Source organism: Antechinus flavipes, chromosome 2 (genome assembly GCF_016432865.1).
Source record: "Antechinus flavipes isolate AdamAnt ecotype Samford, QLD, Australia chromosome 2, AdamAnt_v2, whole genome shotgun sequence".
NCBI lineage: Eukaryota > Metazoa > Chordata > Mammalia > Dasyuromorphia > Dasyuridae > Antechinus > Antechinus flavipes.
The window spans coordinates 233,346,911-233,367,013 of NC_067399.1; the positions used below are offsets into that span (position 1 = coordinate 233,346,911).

Consider the following 20,103-nt stretch of genomic DNA (forward strand, 5'->3'; position numbering starts at 1 on the left):
GGTGGAAATGGAATAGCTGACCTGGGACCAAAAAAGAGACAAAAAGGAAGTAATGGAGATAGCCTGGGTTGAAAAGCATCCTCAGGGAATTACAATAAGCAAGATAAGTCCCTATAACTTTACTCAAACCTTTATCTCCATATGGAATACCTTCTCCCAACCTCTTCACTTTCTATCTTTTCATTAAGACCCACCACAAGCTTGATCTCCTCCATGTTGTCTTCCCTGACCCAATCTCCCAACCCCAGCCCACAGCCCTCTTCCATGAATTCATACAGCATTTAAGATGCAGAGATTCTAATGGGCACTTAACCACATTATGCCACCTTCTACTTTGTGTTGAATTACTACTGAATTTCTCTACTATTAATTTATTCAATTTTTCTTTTGTTTATATCATGTCTTCCTAACTAATCTTTGGGCCACTTAAGTGCAAGGACAATGTCTTACCTTTATAGCCCGTGGAGAGACTAATAGAGGTCTTCACATATTGTTAGTAAACAGTTCTTGGTTTGATGAAGGAAAGCATATACTCATAGATTTCACAGATGACTATAAAATTCCTGACTGTCTGATTTGGTGAGACATACTAGACTATTTTCAATGAACTTTTAAAGTTTTTAACAGGTATTTAATATATTTGCTAAAACAGTTAGGGAAGGGAGGGGAAGGAAACTGAGAGAGAACAAGTATTGAAAGCACACAATCAAATATTAAAAAGGGTAAGTAAAGATGGATAAATCCAAAACCAAACTGAAATTTTTTGGTAAGTATATTGATGGCTTCCTTTCTCAACTAAGTACAGTAATATCCTAAACTAATCCTGTGATCCAAATTCAAACAAAGTCCTGAACCTTGGAATGGCCAAACAAGATCCCTGAAGCCATCATAATAGAGGCTTATTTCAGAACAAAGAATGAAATACTGTGAATGGACAACAATTAAAAAAAAAATTTGGGGGGGAGGGAAGAGAAGGGGAAAAGCAAAGAATTTCAAAGTTGTCTAGGGGGATTTAGTGAAGGGACAAACTGCCCTGGCAATCTTGGTTCCCCAGGGGAATCACTGTATTATAGCATATAACCAGACACTCCTCACAATGACAACAAAGCTGAATTGGGGTAAGTTTATTGTTGTCAAGAAAACAGGGATTTTTTTGGATTCCATGCCTTTATTTATACTGGCACTATTAAAATGAGCATAAAATGAGCTGTACTTCAGAAACATCCCATACTAAAAAATAAAACGATCATATTTGTTTCTATATTTTCCTTCCTCATGTATTTCTTCTCTTATATACTCCTATTTTTAAGATCTTTTTGTTATTCATGTAATTTTCCTTTGCCTGTTGGCAGCAGCAGCAGCAGTCCCAAATCTCTAAGGGATTGAAGAGAGCAGATGAAGACCTATGAGCTATTTTTAGACCAAATCTAAGAAAAATGAAAACATCCCTGAGGAGAGCTCTTCACTAGCTCTCATCAGCAGAGCCACATGGAAAGAGGCCACTATTACTGCTATTAACATGCAAAAGCCCACTTTAAAAGTGTGTGATTGGATAAGGGGGGGGGGAGCCACAAGGGAAATGGGGGGAAGGGGAAGCCAATAAAAAAGAACCATTGAAGTAACTCACTACCTAATCTCCCCCTTTAACAAAAGGAAAATTGGCAAGAATCGCACAAGTGTTAGTAGGTTTATTTATTGAGGACAAGGAGACACTTCTTGTCCCTAAGAGAAATATTTTGAAAAAACAATGAGTGAATTGCTTAACAATACATATTTGGTATAACAAATTTAAAAGCAGCAGCACCTAAAATAGCTGCTGGGATAAATGCCAATGTTGGTACCACCAACAGAATTTCTAACACAAACTCTGTTCTAATATACCTGGAAAAATGAAGCCCACATATGACAATGCTTAATATTAAAATAGAAACTATTTCTTATAATCCTAAGATAAGTGTGCAGTGTAAGTTTGAAAATAAGTGGGTGGAATGGCCACACTTCTTTCTAGTCTTCAATTACAGCAATAAAAGTTCATTTAACAAAATATTAAGCCCATTGTTTTAAACTCCCACCTGTCATGTTGTCCAAAGAAACGGGCATCGACCTGCCCATCTTTGTCTCTCAGTGCTTTTGCAGGCCAGAAGGGAAATCCTTTCAGTTTAGCCCAGACCAATGGGTGTGGATTGCTCTAGGAAAAGGAATAGGAGATGCAGGAGTTTTATGAATTTGAGAAAAAAGGAAAATAAATATCAGAAGCATGATGATATCCCCATAATTCAGCAGGCTCCTGCCAGATGAATTTTTCTAAGTTATAGCTCAGATGAGATTACTCTTCTTACTATTCAAAGACTATCCACAGCTCCCTACCTACTGAACAGAACAAATATGCTAAGGCTTGGTATGTAAGGCCAGTTCCAACCTACCTTCATTGTACACTAATGTTCTTTCATTTAACCAAACCAAGCCAAACTTGCAATTCCTCAAATACAGATCTGCTGCTCTCCTGTCCCTGAGTTTTGGTCATACTGCTTGCCAGTGTCTAGAATGCCTCTCCCCAATATCCATAATCTCACTGTGATAACAATAGCTCCCTTTGGAGCAGGTAGGTGGTGCAATGGATAGAGCACCAGCTCTAAATCAGGAGGATCTGAGCTCAAATCTGGCCTCAGACACTTACACTTCCTGGCTGTGTGATCCTGGGCAAGTTACTTAGTTTCAATTGCCTCAGGGGAAAAAAAAAGTATGCTTCAACAATAGCCCCCATTTCTATATCACTTTCCTCAAAACAATCCTGTGAAATAAGTGGTCCAGGCATCACTATCCCTATTTTACAAAGGAGAAAAATCAAGGCTAAGAGAGAGGTGAATTGCCTCCCTTAATACATCTAATAAGAATCAGGAACTCTGTTCTCCAAATCCAAGATTCTTTACACAAAAGCACACATGAGAAACCACCTGAAATACCACCTACCATAATTTCTCTGATCCCACATTCATTTATTCATACAATAAATAATTTTTACATGCCTACTGTGTGCAAAGCAACATACTTGAAACTTAGGAGATACAAGATAAGACAATCTCCGCCTTCATGAAGCTTATACTCTAATAGAAGAGTAAGACATAAACAGATAACTATAATAAACAATATTACAAGATTAAGTGTATTAGGTGAAAAAACAAAATACTATGTGACATTCAAGGAGAAGATTGTTACCAGGAGTTGAAACAAGTCTTCATGTTAGAGTTAGGAATTAAAGGATTGACATATCTTCAACAGATAGGAAGCACTAGACTTCTTTCTTTTAGAGACTCTTATGCACTCTTTCATGAACCTTCCAGATTCATATTTTACATAATACTTCTCTGTGACTATGCTGCTCTTCCCCATGAGCTATAAAATCTTTGAAGGGAAGGTCAAGGTCATACTTTTCTCTGTATAACCCATAGTTCTTAGAACTTTGCATGGGGCAGGGCTATCCAAAAATAAGTTTGTAGATTTGAAATAAATTTTTTAATTGATTACCCTCAAGAAGCAGGACTGACTGGGAGAAAGAATAGCTTCTAATCAATATTTAAAGAGTTCCTACTATATGCAAGGGCCTTGTAGTTTGGTGTTGAAATCCTGAAGGTTCAGGATGGGATTTAGGTGGGTTCATTCAGGATAGATCTTTACTATAGAGAAATCTAGGATATTTGAGGGTCTACAAGACTAGTTACCACTAATACCCAATGAACCTTAGTGCTCCCATCACAGATAGAGGACAAGTACAACATGACTTGTAAATATTGTTTTAGTTATACATTCTTTTCTCTGTGTAATATCCTATCCTACTCTTCCTTGGAATTCTGTACCAACTACTGTGCAGATATAGGTCAATAAAACCAAAGGATCATAGGGATACATTTGGTATGGCTTACAGAATAAGGAGTTTAATATACTTGGATTATTTCTAATCTTGTTTTCCATTCTTTTATGGGGCGAAAGCTCGACAGATCTCAACCCCAAACTCCCCACAATATTGGACCTAAACTCAAATTTATGCAGGAGGCAAAGACCTCAAAGTTTATAAAACAATTAAGCTAAAATACACCAACTTACACAAGGCTCGCAAAACCAGTTCTCTCGTTTTTGGCAAGCAGCTAGATAACATTCTGGACACACTTCAATTTCGTTCATCTGTAAAGAAAAGGAGCAGGGTCTTTATTATTTTTGGTTGTTATTATTGTTTTTATCTGATGACAAGAAATCATATTTCCCTAAGTACTTTATAACTCAAAGGATAACTTTCCTGACAACAATCTTGCAAAGCAGGGGGCACATTTATCCCCATCTGACAGAGAAGGAAACCAAAACCCAAGAAGTTTGCATGCCTAAAAGCATCACAGTTCAGAATCATATCCATGTATTTCAAACTCAAAGCCTGATGACTTCTCCATCATACATAAAAGCAGTATAACTTTCACCCTCTTGGAAAGAGGATGTGTTCTTCAGCATATTTTGGCTAGCTTCTCTCTTGGTTCTTTATTCTTCACTTAGAACCTGAACATCCAACTGGAGTAAGTCTTTCATGAATAATCCCAAATGGATGAGTAAATCAAGGTAACTCCTAAGATCCTGAAAGCTCCAAAGAAGCCCAATCTTACCCTGGGAATCAAGTTATAATTGAAACTGGATGGAATTCAGTAGGAGACACATACCTCATGTTCACAGATTTTTATAATTACTTTGGCTGTTTGTGTCAATTTGTGATTTCCTGTGTAAAAAAGAAAATTAAGATGAACTTGAATGGAATGATTTCACAAATTATTTTTGGTATTTCAAGCTACAGTTTCTAAGCTAACTCTCATGAGAGTAGAACAACCCCATAAACAATCTTTGTAAACTTGTTGATTTCTCAAAGGGCTGAGTAAAAGAATCTAGAATTTCCTGACTTTCCATCCCTGCCCCAACCAGGATGACAAATGTGGGATATTTAACTACTCTTATAAGAAAGCAGGTGACATAATATAAAATTCCTATTTCACTGCAGCATTTCAAGAATTAACAGCTATCTGTTTTTTGCTGTACATTTTCAAGTTCCTAATAGACAGTGAGTGGGACAATCAATTTGTTTGTTAAAAATCACTGTCTAGATAATGATCTGCTTATCAAAAAGATTGCCACAAAGATAACCAAGCTAAAATAAACTTGTGGGCTTTACAGTAAGTTCTATGTATAAATTACCTGACGAGATCATTATCTAATTGGAGAGACAGAGGTGATTTGCTTTGTTTTTAAAATAAAAAAGGAGATGGCCTTGTAGACTTTGTTCTCCTAAAGGAGGGCAAGAAGAATACTGGTACCTAATATGCTTTTCTGAATTGCAGTGCACATCCTCCTAACCCCATACCTCCTCCAGATATAAATGCAGGTATATACTAAATAATGTCACTATTTTAGTAAAAACTGCAACCTTAAGTAAAACAGTAATTTGTGAAAGGGGAATGAGTGCCCAGGAACAAAATGATACACAGGTGACTAGAAGGTCCAATGAATAGAGTGGTAAAATTCAAGTCCAGAAGAGTTGAATTCAAATCTGAGCTCAGACAATTTCTACCTGTGTCACCCTGTACAAGTCATTCAATCTCTCTCTGCACGTTTCTTCACCTGTAAAATGGGAATAATAATAGCACCTACTTCTGAGGATTGTTGTGAGGATAAAATGAGAATATTTATAAAGTATTTTGCAAACCTTAAATAATATCTTGCTATATAAAGTCTAGCTATTATGATACTAACAGAGCTAATCATTACTAGTTTTCCATACAGATAATAGGCTGAAATTTGCCAGGAGCTTGCTTATCATTATTGTGAAATATCAGGAGGAAAAGGAAGAGGAGGAGGAGGAGGAGGAGGAGGAGGAGAAAGAAGTCATAGCAGTAGCAGCAGCAACAGCAGCAACAGCAATAGCAACAATAACATTTTTGTAGTTCTTTTAATGTCTACAAAGCACTTTACAAATATCTCACTCTATCCCCATAAATACTCTAATAATTAGGTGCTATTATGAACTGATCTTACAGATGAGAAGAAAACTAAGGCAGACCAAGAAAGTGATTTCCTCAGAGACACAGGTAGTTAAGAATCTGAAGCGAAATTTCAAATAGTCTTCGTTCCTCCAACTCGAATTCCCAAACCATTGGGCCATCTAGTTATCTAGCCTTTGGGTGACATTCAGTTGTGTGCTTTAATTACATTATATTGTTACATATTATATATTTGTATTATTATATATAACTATATATATTACTATATGACTATATATTATATATAATTATATATATTATATATTTCAATAACATGTTGCTTTTTCTTAGGCAACCCAGTATTAATGGATCACTATTTTTTACCCATCTATTAGATATATCATACCCAAGTACCACAGCTTCATCTGGGACCTTTCTGTATATGGCATTTGTCCTGAGATCTTAGCTACTCACCCCCATTGTAAATAATGCAGTTGTGCAAAATCCATTTGGCGTCGGCCAAAAAGGCTTCAGTGCAACCATACATTTTCTTTTTAACATTCTGTGAAGGGGGAAAACCATCACACATGGAGTCATCAAAGAGTTAACCTTTCCCCTGCTCAACAACCACTTCTCTCTCCTACTCTGCCCCAAATATTTGTTCTTCAGCACTCATCTTCACTTTCCACCCTCCACTCATTAAACCACTATCAAGTTTTAAAGACAGGAAAAATGGACATATCAACCCATGCCCACAATTCCCTCCATCCTCATCCCTGCCTCCTGGCTTCTTCAAGTGCCAGCTAAGATTGCACCTTCTACAAGAAGCATTTCTCAATTCCTCTTAAATTTTAATGTCTTCCCTTTATTGCTTATTTCCAATTTATCCTGTATGTATGTATCTTATTTGTACAAAGTTGTTTGCATGTTGTTTCCCCATTGGGTAGCAAGAATTGTCTTCTGCCTTTCTTTGAATGCCAGGTGCTTGTTCAATGTTTGCTGATTAACCAGCTTCCAGAGAAGGAGCTAACCCCTTCATCTTGTTTCCTAAAATGAGCTTGCTTTAAATGAGACAAAGAGGAAATTGCCCAGGTCCTGAGCATCTATGGTAACAACAATCTGCCATTTCAGTGAGAGTTTTATAGTTTACAGAATGCTTTCCTCATAAGAGCCCTGGAAGGTAGGCAGGACAGGGATATTATTACTCCCACTTTAAAGGGAAGGAAACTGAGCCTCAGACAGAGCTGTCACTGGAACCTACCCTTCCCCCTGCTTTCAAGACCAATGTTCTTTCCAACACCACATGCCTGCTACTGGATTATCTGAAAGAAAAACTACAAAAATAGCAAGGACGGAATAAAAGGAGCCCTTCCATTGAAAGACATTTTTGTTTTTGCTACTTGGAGGAAATTGGCACATATAGGAATTAACCCATTAGTTCTTCTTTTTCTACTTTTTTTTTGGGGGGGGAAGAGGAATTCTGAGTGTGAGGTGTTCACATTTAGCCCCAAATTCACAAATGAGGACAAGAATGATAATTACTTATACATCAAGAAAGTAATATAGCTTCTAAAATGAAATTCCCAGTAGTTCTGTCTTTCAAATAGCATCTAACATTAAACACCTATCATTAATAACAAAAGGGCCAACAAAAGGAGATTCAATAAAGCTAGCTCTATGATAAAAGGAAGAAAAGGGGATAGTGATGAAAAAGGCCCAAGATTTGGAGTTCCCAAAGTTCACAAACCAGGTGATTATCAGCACATTTTTTCCCTGCCAGGTCTCAGTTTCCTCCATCTGTGATAACCATACTTACACTATATTTTATATCACAAGGAATTATAAGGAAAGCATTTTGCAGAACATAAAGCACCATATACCAAAGTGAATGAGTAAGGACCATTATTCACAATTCTAGCAGTTACATTAATTACTCAGACACTTGAATTCTCTTCACACTTTCTATTGCTCATTGATATCACCAAGAGTAAAAGATCAGGTCAAATTTAAAGCAATCCAATCAGTTCAGAAACTCCAAATTGTTTATGTAGAAGATAGAAATTATTAGATAAGGGTTTGTAATCTAGTGGGAGGTCCCGAGTTCAGAGATCTAGCTTTGTAATTCTAAACAAGTCCTTTCCTTGCCTCTGACTCCAGTTTTTTCCTATGTAAATTAAGATAATCTATAAACTCTCTAAGGAGTCTCCTTTTTTTTTCTAACCATTATGATCCTATTTTCTAAAGTCCTTAAAACTCAGAGATTCTTAATTTGTAGGCCATGTTTTTTTAAGAATATTGATAATTGGGGCAGCCAGGTGGCACAGTACTATCGATAGAGCACCAGTCCTGAAGTGAGGAAGACTTGAGTTCAAACACACTTCCTAGCTGTTACTTAACCCCAATTGTCTCAGAAAAAAAAAGTTTATAATTATGTTACTATTTTGATAATTCTTTGCCAATATAACTGGGTTTTTTGTTATTCTATAGATTTTATTTATGCATTCAAAACATTATTTTGAGAAGAGGTCCATAGGCTTCATTAAAACCTTTAAATGAGTCCACAGCATATCAAAGGTTAAGAATCCCCACTTTAACAAATAATCCTATTAACTAATGTGATCTCTAGTTTCCTACATTTTTAAAAATATGGGGTTCAATCCTTGTCGAGAGCTTAGCTGGCAAACGCTTTCATAAGTGCTCCTGCCTCATCAGCAGCTCCAGCTATTCAAGATCTAGAAAATAATGTTCTCTCCACCAAAGTCCTTGGCATTGTCAAATGGGTCAACATGAAAAATTAATTAGGCCCTGGTGGGGCCTTTTCCATAGGAATTAGAGGTGAAACCTCCCCGATTAAAATGGGAGCTTCTAGAAAAGCATACAGTACATCTACACTCAATGATTCATTTCAATTATTCCTTACTATCTCTTGCTCTTATCACCATTAAAATAACCCAAAGGGGGCATTTTCCTCGCTTTTAGATTTAGATTTAGATAGGCAGGAATAAAAGTGAGGTTTGGGCTTGCCTCCATTTTAGATTTCTTCTCAGACAGAGAATTGAGAACTCATAGGACCTACCACCCAGGTGAAAGAAAGAAAAATACAAGGAAGGAGCCAGAAGATAGAACAATTTTCCAAATTTTGATTAGAGAATATCATCAACTTTATGAAAGTCTGTCCCAAATCAGAAACAATAATAGTAAAATGAACCAGCTCTGAGGTCTCGCCTCACATCCAGCAAACTGGCAAAGATAATAAAAGACAGAAATAATCACTGTTGGAGGGATGACAGGGAGACAAGCAAACTATAACACTGTTGGTGGATATGTGAACTTTTTCTGGAAAACAAAATTTGGAATTAGACAAGAATTTTCACACAGCAAAATAAGAGGAAAATCATGAAATAATGTTGCATCTGTTTTGAATTGTGTAAAAAAAATCCTGAAACTTAGGATTGAAAACACCAGGGGAAATGAAGGAATTGGGAGAAAATACCACAGTATAGCTTTAGGTCTCTGCTGAGTGAAAACTGACCTTTTCTAATGTACAAAGATCCATTGGATGAAAAATATACTCGGCATAGTCTGGATGCTGATCGAGCGACACGGGTTTCTGAAATGGTTCTGTCTATATAAAAAAAAAAAAAGAGAGAGAGAAACAGAGAGAGAGAGAAGAGAGAGAGAGACAGAAGAAGACAGAGAAGGGGAAACACATATACACATTATTGTTGGGGGAGGCTTTCATGAGCCTGAAAGTAAAAAAGAAAAATCTGTCTCTACCTGGGACCTGCACATAGCCCCTCTTCAGAGCATAACCTAAAACAAAACCTGACGAGATCCAGTAAAGACTGTCAATTCCCTTCCAAATTTTACCTGTTCTCCTCTTCAAAAAAAAAAAAAAAAAAAAAAAAAAAAAAAGAGCTTTTTTTTTTTTCATTTCTACCTAATAACTCTATCTTAAAAAAAAAAAAAAGGGAGTGGTAATACCCTGTCAATTATTTTTCCATATCAATTACAAATAGACTCTGGGCTTCAGGGTTCTATGTATATCTACTTTTAGCTTTTATTATCAAAATGTCCATGATTGGGTACCCAGATATTACACATTTTGCACACATGATGCAAGGCAGGTGCAGGGAAGACCCAGTTTCTGCCTAATATCAATTACCGAATGACCCACAAAAGCAGCAACTAAATGAGCATATATGAAAAAACTCTAGCAAACATAAAGCAATAAAGTATAGTGGGAAAAAGCACCTGATTTTAAGTGCAAAATCTGAATTCAAATCCCTCAGCCACTACCTGTCAGCAGCTCCACTGTATAAGTTAGTTAACTTCCTGGGCCTCAACTTTCTATTCTATAAATGTGGGAAACAACTGAACTAAATGACTTTTTACTGTCTCTTCTAACTGTAAACCTCAGGATATTAAAAGGACATTTACATATGGGGGGGAGAGGAAAAGCTACAAGTAAGGTAAGAAGAATCTAAAAATTAGCCCATCAGAATAGCTTAATGACTATCCGAACTATGCAAAATGAAGAGGGAAAAAAAGTCTTGTTCTTAATGGCATTTGTCTTGCAATGAGGTTTTTAAGATTTGGTTAAATAATAAATTTTACTGAAGCACAGCATCTCAATTGGGTTAGTTGAAAGACCATTCCAGACCTAATTTTTAATGATTCAACAATAAGATTTATTCCCCCTGCAGTTTACCTAAGTCACCTTAAGTAAGATAAGCTGCCTTAGGTACAATAAAATCTTTCTCAGTTACTTTCAGTATCCATAGCTGGGAGATGTTAACATCTTTCCAACATACTTTTCTTCTTTTTATTAGCAAAATGTCTCCTTTTATATACAATGACTCCAATGAGTACATCTAGAGTCTCTGAAAAGCTGTAAATATGCTTTTGAGATATTTAAGTCAAAAAACTAAAAACTATAATGAGGAGAAGAGGAAATATAAAAAGGAATATTGTATATGTTTGGCTCCTTTTGGGATGTAAACATTATTTGCTAATCAGACCTTTTCACTCCCAAGTAATTAAAAGCCAACATATATGCTTTTTTTTCTTAAAGGAATCTCAAAGATCTCTTCACTAAAATGCTCTGGATATAAATCTCTTCTGCTTTGTTTTTGACATCCAATCATGTGATTTGGAAAGCAAAACATAGATAGTTTCACATAGGCACTAAAAAAGCTATTTCACTTAAAGAGCTCAGTGAATCAATGGTAAATGCCAACAGCCTCTCAAAACAACATAGGTCAAATCCCATTACCACAAATTCCAAGGGACTATTTAAATTATGATGATGACCTGTCCTGGACCAAATATATCTGGAAAGCTCCACTTGTTGGGGCTTTTGTTATACAGATACCATGTATCTCACCTACGAAGTCAGAGGACTGCTTTTCTATTATTTTTCAAGAAGGAAAGGATGGTTCCATTTTTACCACCCCATGAAATGAATGTGCCCAAAGCCTTTCTACTTCTTCTACTTCTTGGAGTCTGCTTCAGAACATAAACTGCACACTTTAAAAAATTAACTAAAAGCCATCGCACCTTATTCTTAATTAACGGACTTTTGAATTCTGGTAGATTAGAAGACCAAAAGTGTCTGTGCAGAGGTCTGAAAAACTAAACCCTACAAAGAATAAGAAACAAGTGAACAAAAAGCATTGAAGGTTTTAATTCAAGCATCCACTGCCAGGAAGTGTTTTCCTTACCCCCGGCTGTTTCATTTTCTGTAGGGCAAACTTGAGCAGGTACGATAACTGTTCGATGGTAAGCATTGTCATAGCTTTACTCTGCGTCTCAATGCATTCTGCTACAGTGATTTTCTATAAGTGAAAATTATACAAATGTTCAATTAGAAAAATACTTTACATGCCCTCCCATCATATTTATTTGTCCAGAAAGCACACCTACAAGGATTAGTTCTTTCAAATGGAAATGGGTCAGTGGGTCAGATTTCAGTAAGGAAGGCTTCCAGATTTCAGAGAAGACTAATTTTAACTGCAACAAGCAAGTGTGCAAGCTATAAAGCTTGCCTTAGCTACTGATGGTCACTGAGTCTCCCTTAAAGGAGGTAGTGGTCGAGTCCTTGTTTATATTCTTTCAACTCAACAACCATGACATCCATTACCTGGTCTTGAGCCTCTTTTGGTCCTGAAGAAGTTAAGAAGATCATAGGAAAGCAAGAGTAGTCAACCCGAGAGAACTGTGATTCTACCCGAGTTCAGGAATATGGATGAGATAAGCACCATGATTAATTTCAAGAAAATAGTTTCCTTAAAATGATGAACAATCATTATTCTAACCCTTTTTTTCATGCCACTGACAGTAAGGCATTAACTCAACTGTGAACACCAATGGGAAGAAACAGTCTTTCCCATGATCTGTATATAACATGTAGAGGGGTAGAAGCTAATGTTTATACAACTTAATTCTTCATTTACTAGTTCTATGAAGTCAATAGAAAGAAAGTAAAAAACAAAAGCCAGAGACAACATGTCTCTTAGAATGTTGACTGATAAAGGGCAACATTCCTAACCAGCAAAGAATGAACTGAAGCAAGCTGGCCTGAGCTATGTGGTCTTGGCACATTGCACGGAAAGTTCCTAGAAAAGATGATGATCTATATGCCCATGAGATTCATGGATTCTCATGTTATAAATAATGGAATCAAGCAACCATTTCTTTTCCTGTAATTGCACTGGAAAGTTGTGACAGCTTTTCTCCAGTTTGAATCTTGGTCCTATTGTTAATCAATTCAAGACCTCCAGATTATGTCACTGTAAGTGCCCTCTGGAGCATTTGGGGAAAGGCCCAAAAGAGCCATACAAGTGATTATGGCATATTATGTAACCATCTACATCCTCAAAGGAAAGCATCATCACATGGAGCACCTGATTTCTTCTCTCTGTGGTTTACACAGATTATTCACTTGCTAACAGGTAAAATTCTTAGCACCTTTATCCAGAAAATAACAAATGATTAGAATCCAGGATCATTTCTAGGTATTGTTCTTCTTGGTGTTCCATCACACAGTTCAGAAGTGATAGTCAAGGCAGGGGGCAGTTAATGAAGAGAGGAGGAAGTTCAACTTCCAGACTCACTCTCTACTTTAGTGGGTAACAAGAAAAGTCTAAAATGAAGAAAATAGAGCTTCCACAATGAAGACACTATAGACAGGTTTCTATAGTTCTTTTTTGGCATTTTCCTTTTTAAAAAAAAAAAAAGTATATTGGAGATAAGAGAATCTGGTAGCCATCATTTGCATTTATAGAGGAAAAGTTGATTTCCCAAAGCATCAATCAAATGATACTGTCTTATTAATGTAGTCCTAAAATTTGCTTTGCTTAAGGATCCAGGTGATGCCTCATGTCAAATAAGTTTGAGATTCTACTTTTAAAACCAAAAGCAAGCACTACATTTTATATTCTTCTGTAGCAAGAAGTCATGTCTTGTGATATTGTCTGGAAAGATAGTAATACATTTTCTGCAAAGGCTGAAAGTTTTTTTCCCCCACAATGAATATAACTTTTTCACATCAGATAAGAAGTATCTGAAATCTATTATAATACAAACAAGTCCCCTCTTCTTGATATCTGCTGGACTATTCCAAATGTTCACGAAGAGGAGTAATAGCAAAAAAAGAAGGAAAAGAGTCAGCAAATACTATAGGATGTCTTTGAAACTTGCAGACTTGATGTTAAGTAAGGGGACTTCTGAAAACACAAGGGAAATCAGAGAAGACTGTAGTTCTCACAGTCAGGAAGCAGAATTGTAATTCCAAAGCAGGAGAGCAATTGTCACCATGTCCACTCAAGCAGATGGTCAAAGAGAAGAGCTACCTAACTACACAAACATTTTGGATAGAATGGGGGAAAACTTCCCCTGCCCCAAATTTGGACAATAGTAAAGAAAAGGAAGGAAGAAAGGGCAAGAAAAAAAGAGGGGAGGCAGAGTAGAACTTTTCATTGGGAACTAACCTCACATTCTGGGCAAAACCAATCCCCCTCTGGTTCCGCAGTCAGTTTCAGACACTTAGCATGATAAACCCGTGGACAGAGCTCACAGCAAAGGACTTGGCCTTCCCGATGACAAACCCAGCAATAGAAATCATTCCGTCCATCCTGCGGTACAACATCAACAGGGTCTGTGGTGAGTGGCTGCTTCATATAGTAAAACGGACCATGTCTTAGTTCTGACTGAAATGTAGGCAAGAAAGACAGGTTTGGTTTCAAAACAAATTTGCATTCTCAAAAGAAATCTAAACAAAAACAACAACAATAACAACAACAAATAGCACATCACACTGAACAAATTCCACTCATCAACTCAGGCTTTAAAATCATGTCATCATCTACTTGTTCATAAGGCCTTTCTATTATACTAAATTTGGAAGTGAGGGAGACAAGGAAAGTGCAGACAGATCAAAAGCTTTCTAGTATCTAGTTCTAAATCAAGTTCTTGGCTGCATAGGGGAAATTAGGAATCCAATATGTGAAAATCCAACCTTATAAAACAGAAAAGGTAGAGGTTGGTAATTAACAGACAAAAATGCAAATTAACAACATATTGGGGAATGGTGATTCCCATTTACCTGGGGAATCTTTGACAACCCAGTTAAGGTACTTAAATTACTGTTAGGAAGTTACAAAAATTTAGGAATACATGTCTTAAATAAGGTGAAGTTCATAATGAGTTATTATCCTTAATTAACATAGCATCAACCACAAAGACTAAGACTAAGTCACTTTTCTCAGATTCAGATTCTAGATCTAAAATATAAGCAAACTGGGCTGGCTCCCAGAGCTCCCTTCTAAGTCCCATGGATGGTCCCACCATAATACTAAATTTAGGAGGCAGCACAGTATAGTGGATAGAATGCAGGAATTGGGAATCAGTAAGACCTGGGTTCAAATTCCACTCCTGATACTCTACAAACCATGGACAAGTCACTCAAGTTTCTTAAGACTCAGGCAAATTTCTAAGTTTTTTTAACTTATAAATGAGATTGGAATATGGTGGAAAAGTTCCCACAGTAAAAACAAAAGAATCCATATGGCTTTCAGGAGGCTTTCCCCATCAAAGTACCTCAAACACAGCAGGTCTATAATCCAATTCTTCAATTCGATAAGCACTTGGCAAGCAATGCTCTGCAGTAGGCAATATAACAGGCTCTGCCCTCAAGGAGCTTACATTCTATAGAAAGTAACTCCATATATACAGATGTATATATAGACAAAACATATAAAGAATAAATACAAAGTTATTTTGGCAAGAAAATAACAACCACCAGAAGAAATCAAGAAATGATTTGTGTAAAAAATGATGCTTAATCTGTATTTTGAAGAAATCTAAGGATTCTAAATGGCAGAGGTGAAAAGGAAAGATATTCAAAGAATACAGGAAATTTCATGCCATGGCATGGAACAGAATGATGGGAATGTGTGCATGGAGGAAAAGCAAAGGCAAAAGGACAATATGACTAAAGCTTAGTGAGAAAGAGAAAAAAACGTACAATCACTCTGAAGAAATATGTTGGAGTCAGATTGTAAGGGCTTTAAATGTTATACGTGAACACATATTTTACCTTGGAGGCAAGAGGAAGCCACTAACTCTTCTTGTGAAGGGAAGAGACAAAATCACAGGTATCTTTTAAATGTATTAACTTGGCAACTATGTGGGAAATGGGTTGGAAAGGCAATATTAGATGTGGAGTGACCAATTAAAAGGCTAATACAATAGTCCAGATGAGAGGCGATAGTTGCCAGAACTAGATTGATGGCAGTGTGAGTGGAAAGAAGAGGTCAAATGCTAGAGATATTGTGAAGATACTATACACAAGACGTGGTAATTAATTGCATCTGGGAAGTGAAGAGAAGAGGATGACTTTTAGCTTTTAATCTTGAGTGACTAAAAAGAACAGTAGTACTCAACAGAAATAGCCAGGTTTATTAAGGAAAGAGGAACTAAGATTTCCTTCTGGTTTCAGATGGAAAGATACTAAGTTTTATTTTGGATAAGTTGAGTTTAAGATGCCTGTGTGATATCCAAGTAGATGTCCAGCAAACAGGTCGAGCTCAGGAGGGAATTAAGCAGTGCTCTTTGTTTGACTTGACGACATGGTCCCAAAAAGCCATCAGCTTTTACAATTCCCATGTGACCATGACTAAGGTGTCCTAACAACATTCTCTGGTTCTACTGATTCAATTTAGCTAATTCTGATTCAGCCAGCCCAGTGTAGCAACTATCAAAACAATTTTAATAACAGAACCATAGAAGGCTGTTAACAGAGTTGGAAATCATTTAGCCCAATTTCCTCTCCCTCTATTTTGCAGTTAAAGAAACTAAAGTTCAAGTGAATGCAATACAATAGAACTGAATAATAAGACGGGCATCAGGCAAGAGAACACCCACCTCAGAAGACTTCTGTACCCAGGGAGCTTGACAGGCAGGCAGTATAAAAGAATCCATGTTGGGAGAGAACATTTGTAATGAGGTTTTACTGTACTAAATAACCTTATGTTATTAGATACCCTTTATATCCAGAGTCACTAGGTACTTAGCAAATCCTTATGGGGTAATCCTTATAAGGCTCATGACCTCCAGTTTTACTCAATAAATAACTGGGGCTCAGAAAGGATAAATGTTTTGTCCAAGGTTATGCGATGGATAAACAATAAATCCCTGAGCATTAAGCCACGTGAAAAACACCTGGTCATTTTTTGTCCTCTTGATGACCACTTTTCAGGTAAATGTCTGTGGAGGAAGAGCTGGATTTGAAGTCAGAGGACCTGGCTTTGCATCTTGGCTCCGCTACTTACCGCTAATGGGGCTTTGGGCAAAATCACTTAACCTCTCTGTCCTTAAAGGTTCCCACCTATCAATGGAGACTGGACCAGACAAATTCTGATGTCCTTTCCAGCTCAAAATCAACGATACTATGATTTCAAGCACTCAAAGGAAACATCATCCTAGGATGATGATGAGGATAATAGTACTACTTCCCATTTAGGTCATGCTCACTAAGAGGCAGTATAGCATAATGCATAGAGAACTGGTCTACAAGCAAGAAGATCTGGGTCAAATTTTGCCTCTAATACAACTGTACTAGTCACTAAATCGCTCAATGTTCTAGGCAACTACAAGTTGCAGAGAAGATGTCAACCTGCACTAGTAGAGGGAATTTCCTTTCCTGCAAGTTGTTCACGGGAATGAAATCAAAAATCCAGTTTCTATCCCTGCCCCTTGTTTTTTGAAAGCACTTTCTCATTTGATCTTCAGAGCAATTCCATGTGGTAAGTAAAGCAGAAACTGACCAAACTGAATTAAAAATCTAGGATAGGCTGAATACCCAAATCTGACTCATGCAAAAGCTAAGGGCTTCCTATAAATATAAGGGAGGGATTCTTTTTTATTTGTCCTCAATAGTAACTTATTTTTTCAAAATATACATTGTTTCCAACATTCACTTCTGTAAGATTTTGTGTTCCAAGTTTTTCTTCCTCCCTCCCTTTCTTCTTTCCTCCCCCAGGCAGCAAGCAATCCAACATTGGTTAAATATATACAATCCTTTAAACATATTTCCATATTTGTCCATGTTTGTCAGACCAAAAGGGGAAAAAAAAACACAAGACAAAAAAAAAAAAAAAAGGTGAAAATACTGTTCTTTTTGATTCACATTCTCCACAGTTTACGCTCTTCAAATGAAAATATTTTCTATCCCAAGTCTATTGGAATTAAGACAATGATTCTTGGCATAAATACCACGAACCCCTTTAACAGTTTGGTAAAGCCTAGGGACCCTTTCTCAGGATAAACATAAATAAAATATGCAGGATTTACAAGAGAAATCAATTATATTGAAATATAATTCATAAATTAAAAAAAAAAACAAGTTTTACAGATCCCAGGTTATAGACTCACACAATATGTTTTTTTTTTTTTTTTTGCCTTTGTTCTGATTTTTATTTCACAACATGACTAATATGGAAATATGTTTAGGATGACTGTGCATATATAAACTATATCAGATTGCTGTCATGAGGAGAGAAAAAAGAAAGCAAGAAAAAAAAACTGGAACTCAAAATTTTATAGAAATGAATGTTGACATTCTTTATATGTAAATGGAAAAAAAATACTATTAAGTAAAGGAAGAAAAAAAGGACCCTGGAATTAAGAAATAATCTAGAAACATGATAAAGTTAGAGTTAAAGATAAAACGATTAAGCATCTTTGAACTTCAACTTCCAGTTGTCTTCCTTTTATCCCTCATCATGGCAAGGAGGAATTCCTGGATGCTCAAAGGCTCTGCCGGATAAACCCAAGTTCTCCCAAAGCCTAAAAAGATAGAAAGGCTTTGAACATGAACCTAGCAACAGATTTGAGATCTACTGTTCAAAAACCAGCCAAATAACTTGTGTGCAGAAGCTTATCACCAGAAGGCTGTCCACCAACCAGCAGATGAAGTTTTGGCCACAGCCCTTCATGAAATCATTTACTAAAAATGTAGAGAAGTTGTAATCTGAGTTGGTGGAAGAAATCATGAGATCATTGAAGTATCTGAACTAAAGGAAATGTTTAAAAAAAAATCATAGTAAATATAAGTATATATGTACAGATACTTCTATATCGAATCCAGATGACTCTATTTTTAGTATATAGGGATAGATTAAGGAGTGGACCTCTGATTTTCACTAGAATAAGGAACTCCTCCTACCAATGCAAGTTTGGTTACCAATGTTACCAACTAATATCTTCTTTCATTGGCAACTTTTCTGCAACATAAAAGAGAACTGCTTAGAGCAGTAATATCAAAAGTCAAATAGAAAAGCAGGCTCCACTAACCCATACATAAGGGTCCCTATAAGTGACATATTGACTAAGTTTTATGTGTTATTATCCATGTTTTATTGAATTTTTATTTATTTTTGTTAAATATTTCCCAATTACATTTTAACTCAATTCATGCCTCACTCAGAAGTGTTGTGGACCACATCACATCTCTAGTAAAGGTTTAATTCCTGGTGAGAAAACTCCTTCTTATTGATGAAGGTGGCCAGAGTTGCCAGGTACAGTGACTTCCCCAGTGTCACACTGCCAGTATGTGTCAGAAGTGGGACTTGGACTCAATTCTATCCAACATATCGTGCTGCCCCTCTTTAAAGGAACAGCCCACATGGGGCTAATGTAGTATATAAATGTCATCTGGCAAACAAGCATGGGGGATGCACCAGGAGTCAAATGGCTCGGCCAAGATCAAACAATTACCTGGCCAGGACCCCACCAGGACCCTCTCATCTTCCCCATCACTACTGTGACATCAGGCAAGCCCACCATGTTTCAGGTGCACCTGTTGCAGAAGAGCTTCCAATGACTACAAAAATAAACATTCTCTAAGCATTCTCATTAGCAGCCAATTCACTTACACAAAATGCCTTATGCATTGCGTAAGAGCACAGGGGAAGCATTAAAAGAGAACTGTAAGCAAAAGGAGAGGAGCAGGCACTGCCTGGGCAAGGATAAGGGCACACAGCTTGTGAAGGGGCAGAGGCGGAAGCAGACATTCCCAGAAACATCCTCCCATCCTCAAGCTGACAGAACTACTTTTAACTCAACTTAGGATTTCTAAGATGTTTTTGTGGTTTTGCAAGCTTTCTGCACCTTGCTTCCTTCATCAAGTTAAAGAGCTAAAAATAGGCCAGGAATCCTCTCTAGGAGCCAAATGGAACTGGATGAACTATAAGTGACACAGTAATTTGCCTAACAGGACACACGTTTAATTTGTTTCTGATGTAGGCAAATGTTTTGATAGTTGAGGGGAAAAAAAATCTTTATTTCCCTCAAGATTAACTAAGGTTGAAGGCAAATCACTAGAGATTCTATCTTACTGTCCATTTCTGAACTGAAATATCTTCCATAAGCAGCAGCTGCTACCCAGAATTTGTTACTTAAACAATCCCACCATCCAGCAGCTACTTTTCATAGCTCATCTGCTACACGAATATACTGCCTGTTAAGTAAAAAGGCATCTCTAATAGATAATAAATATCCAGTTTTGCCTCTCATGGATTACAACTTTACCCCA

General features: G+C 36.8%; 1 protein-coding gene across 5 annotated transcripts in view; it reads right to left on the reverse strand.

Moving 5' to 3' along the window:
* ZMYND8 (zinc finger MYND-type containing 8) overlaps nucleotides 1–20,103 on the reverse strand; it is a 116,242-nt gene that overhangs the window by 48,872 nt on the left and 47,267 nt on the right. For 4 of the 5 annotated variants that reach the window (XM_051976522.1, XM_051976523.1, XM_051976526.1 and 1 more), the window contains 7 exons: nucleotides 14,000–14,218; nucleotides 11,732–11,845; nucleotides 9,541–9,633; nucleotides 6,483–6,570; nucleotides 4,701–4,756; nucleotides 4,102–4,179; nucleotides 2,073–2,188 (listed from right to left, as the gene is read on the reverse strand). In XM_051976522.1, the coding sequence (XP_051832482.1) occupies nucleotides 2,073–2,188; nucleotides 4,102–4,179; nucleotides 4,701–4,756; nucleotides 6,483–6,570; nucleotides 9,541–9,633; nucleotides 11,732–11,845; nucleotides 14,000–14,218 (764 nt within the window). The remainder of the gene's footprint in view (nucleotides 1–2,072; nucleotides 2,189–4,101; nucleotides 4,180–4,700; nucleotides 4,757–6,482; nucleotides 6,571–9,540; nucleotides 9,634–11,731; nucleotides 11,846–13,999; nucleotides 14,219–20,103) is intronic. The other variant, XM_051976525.1, reaches the window with a different exon arrangement.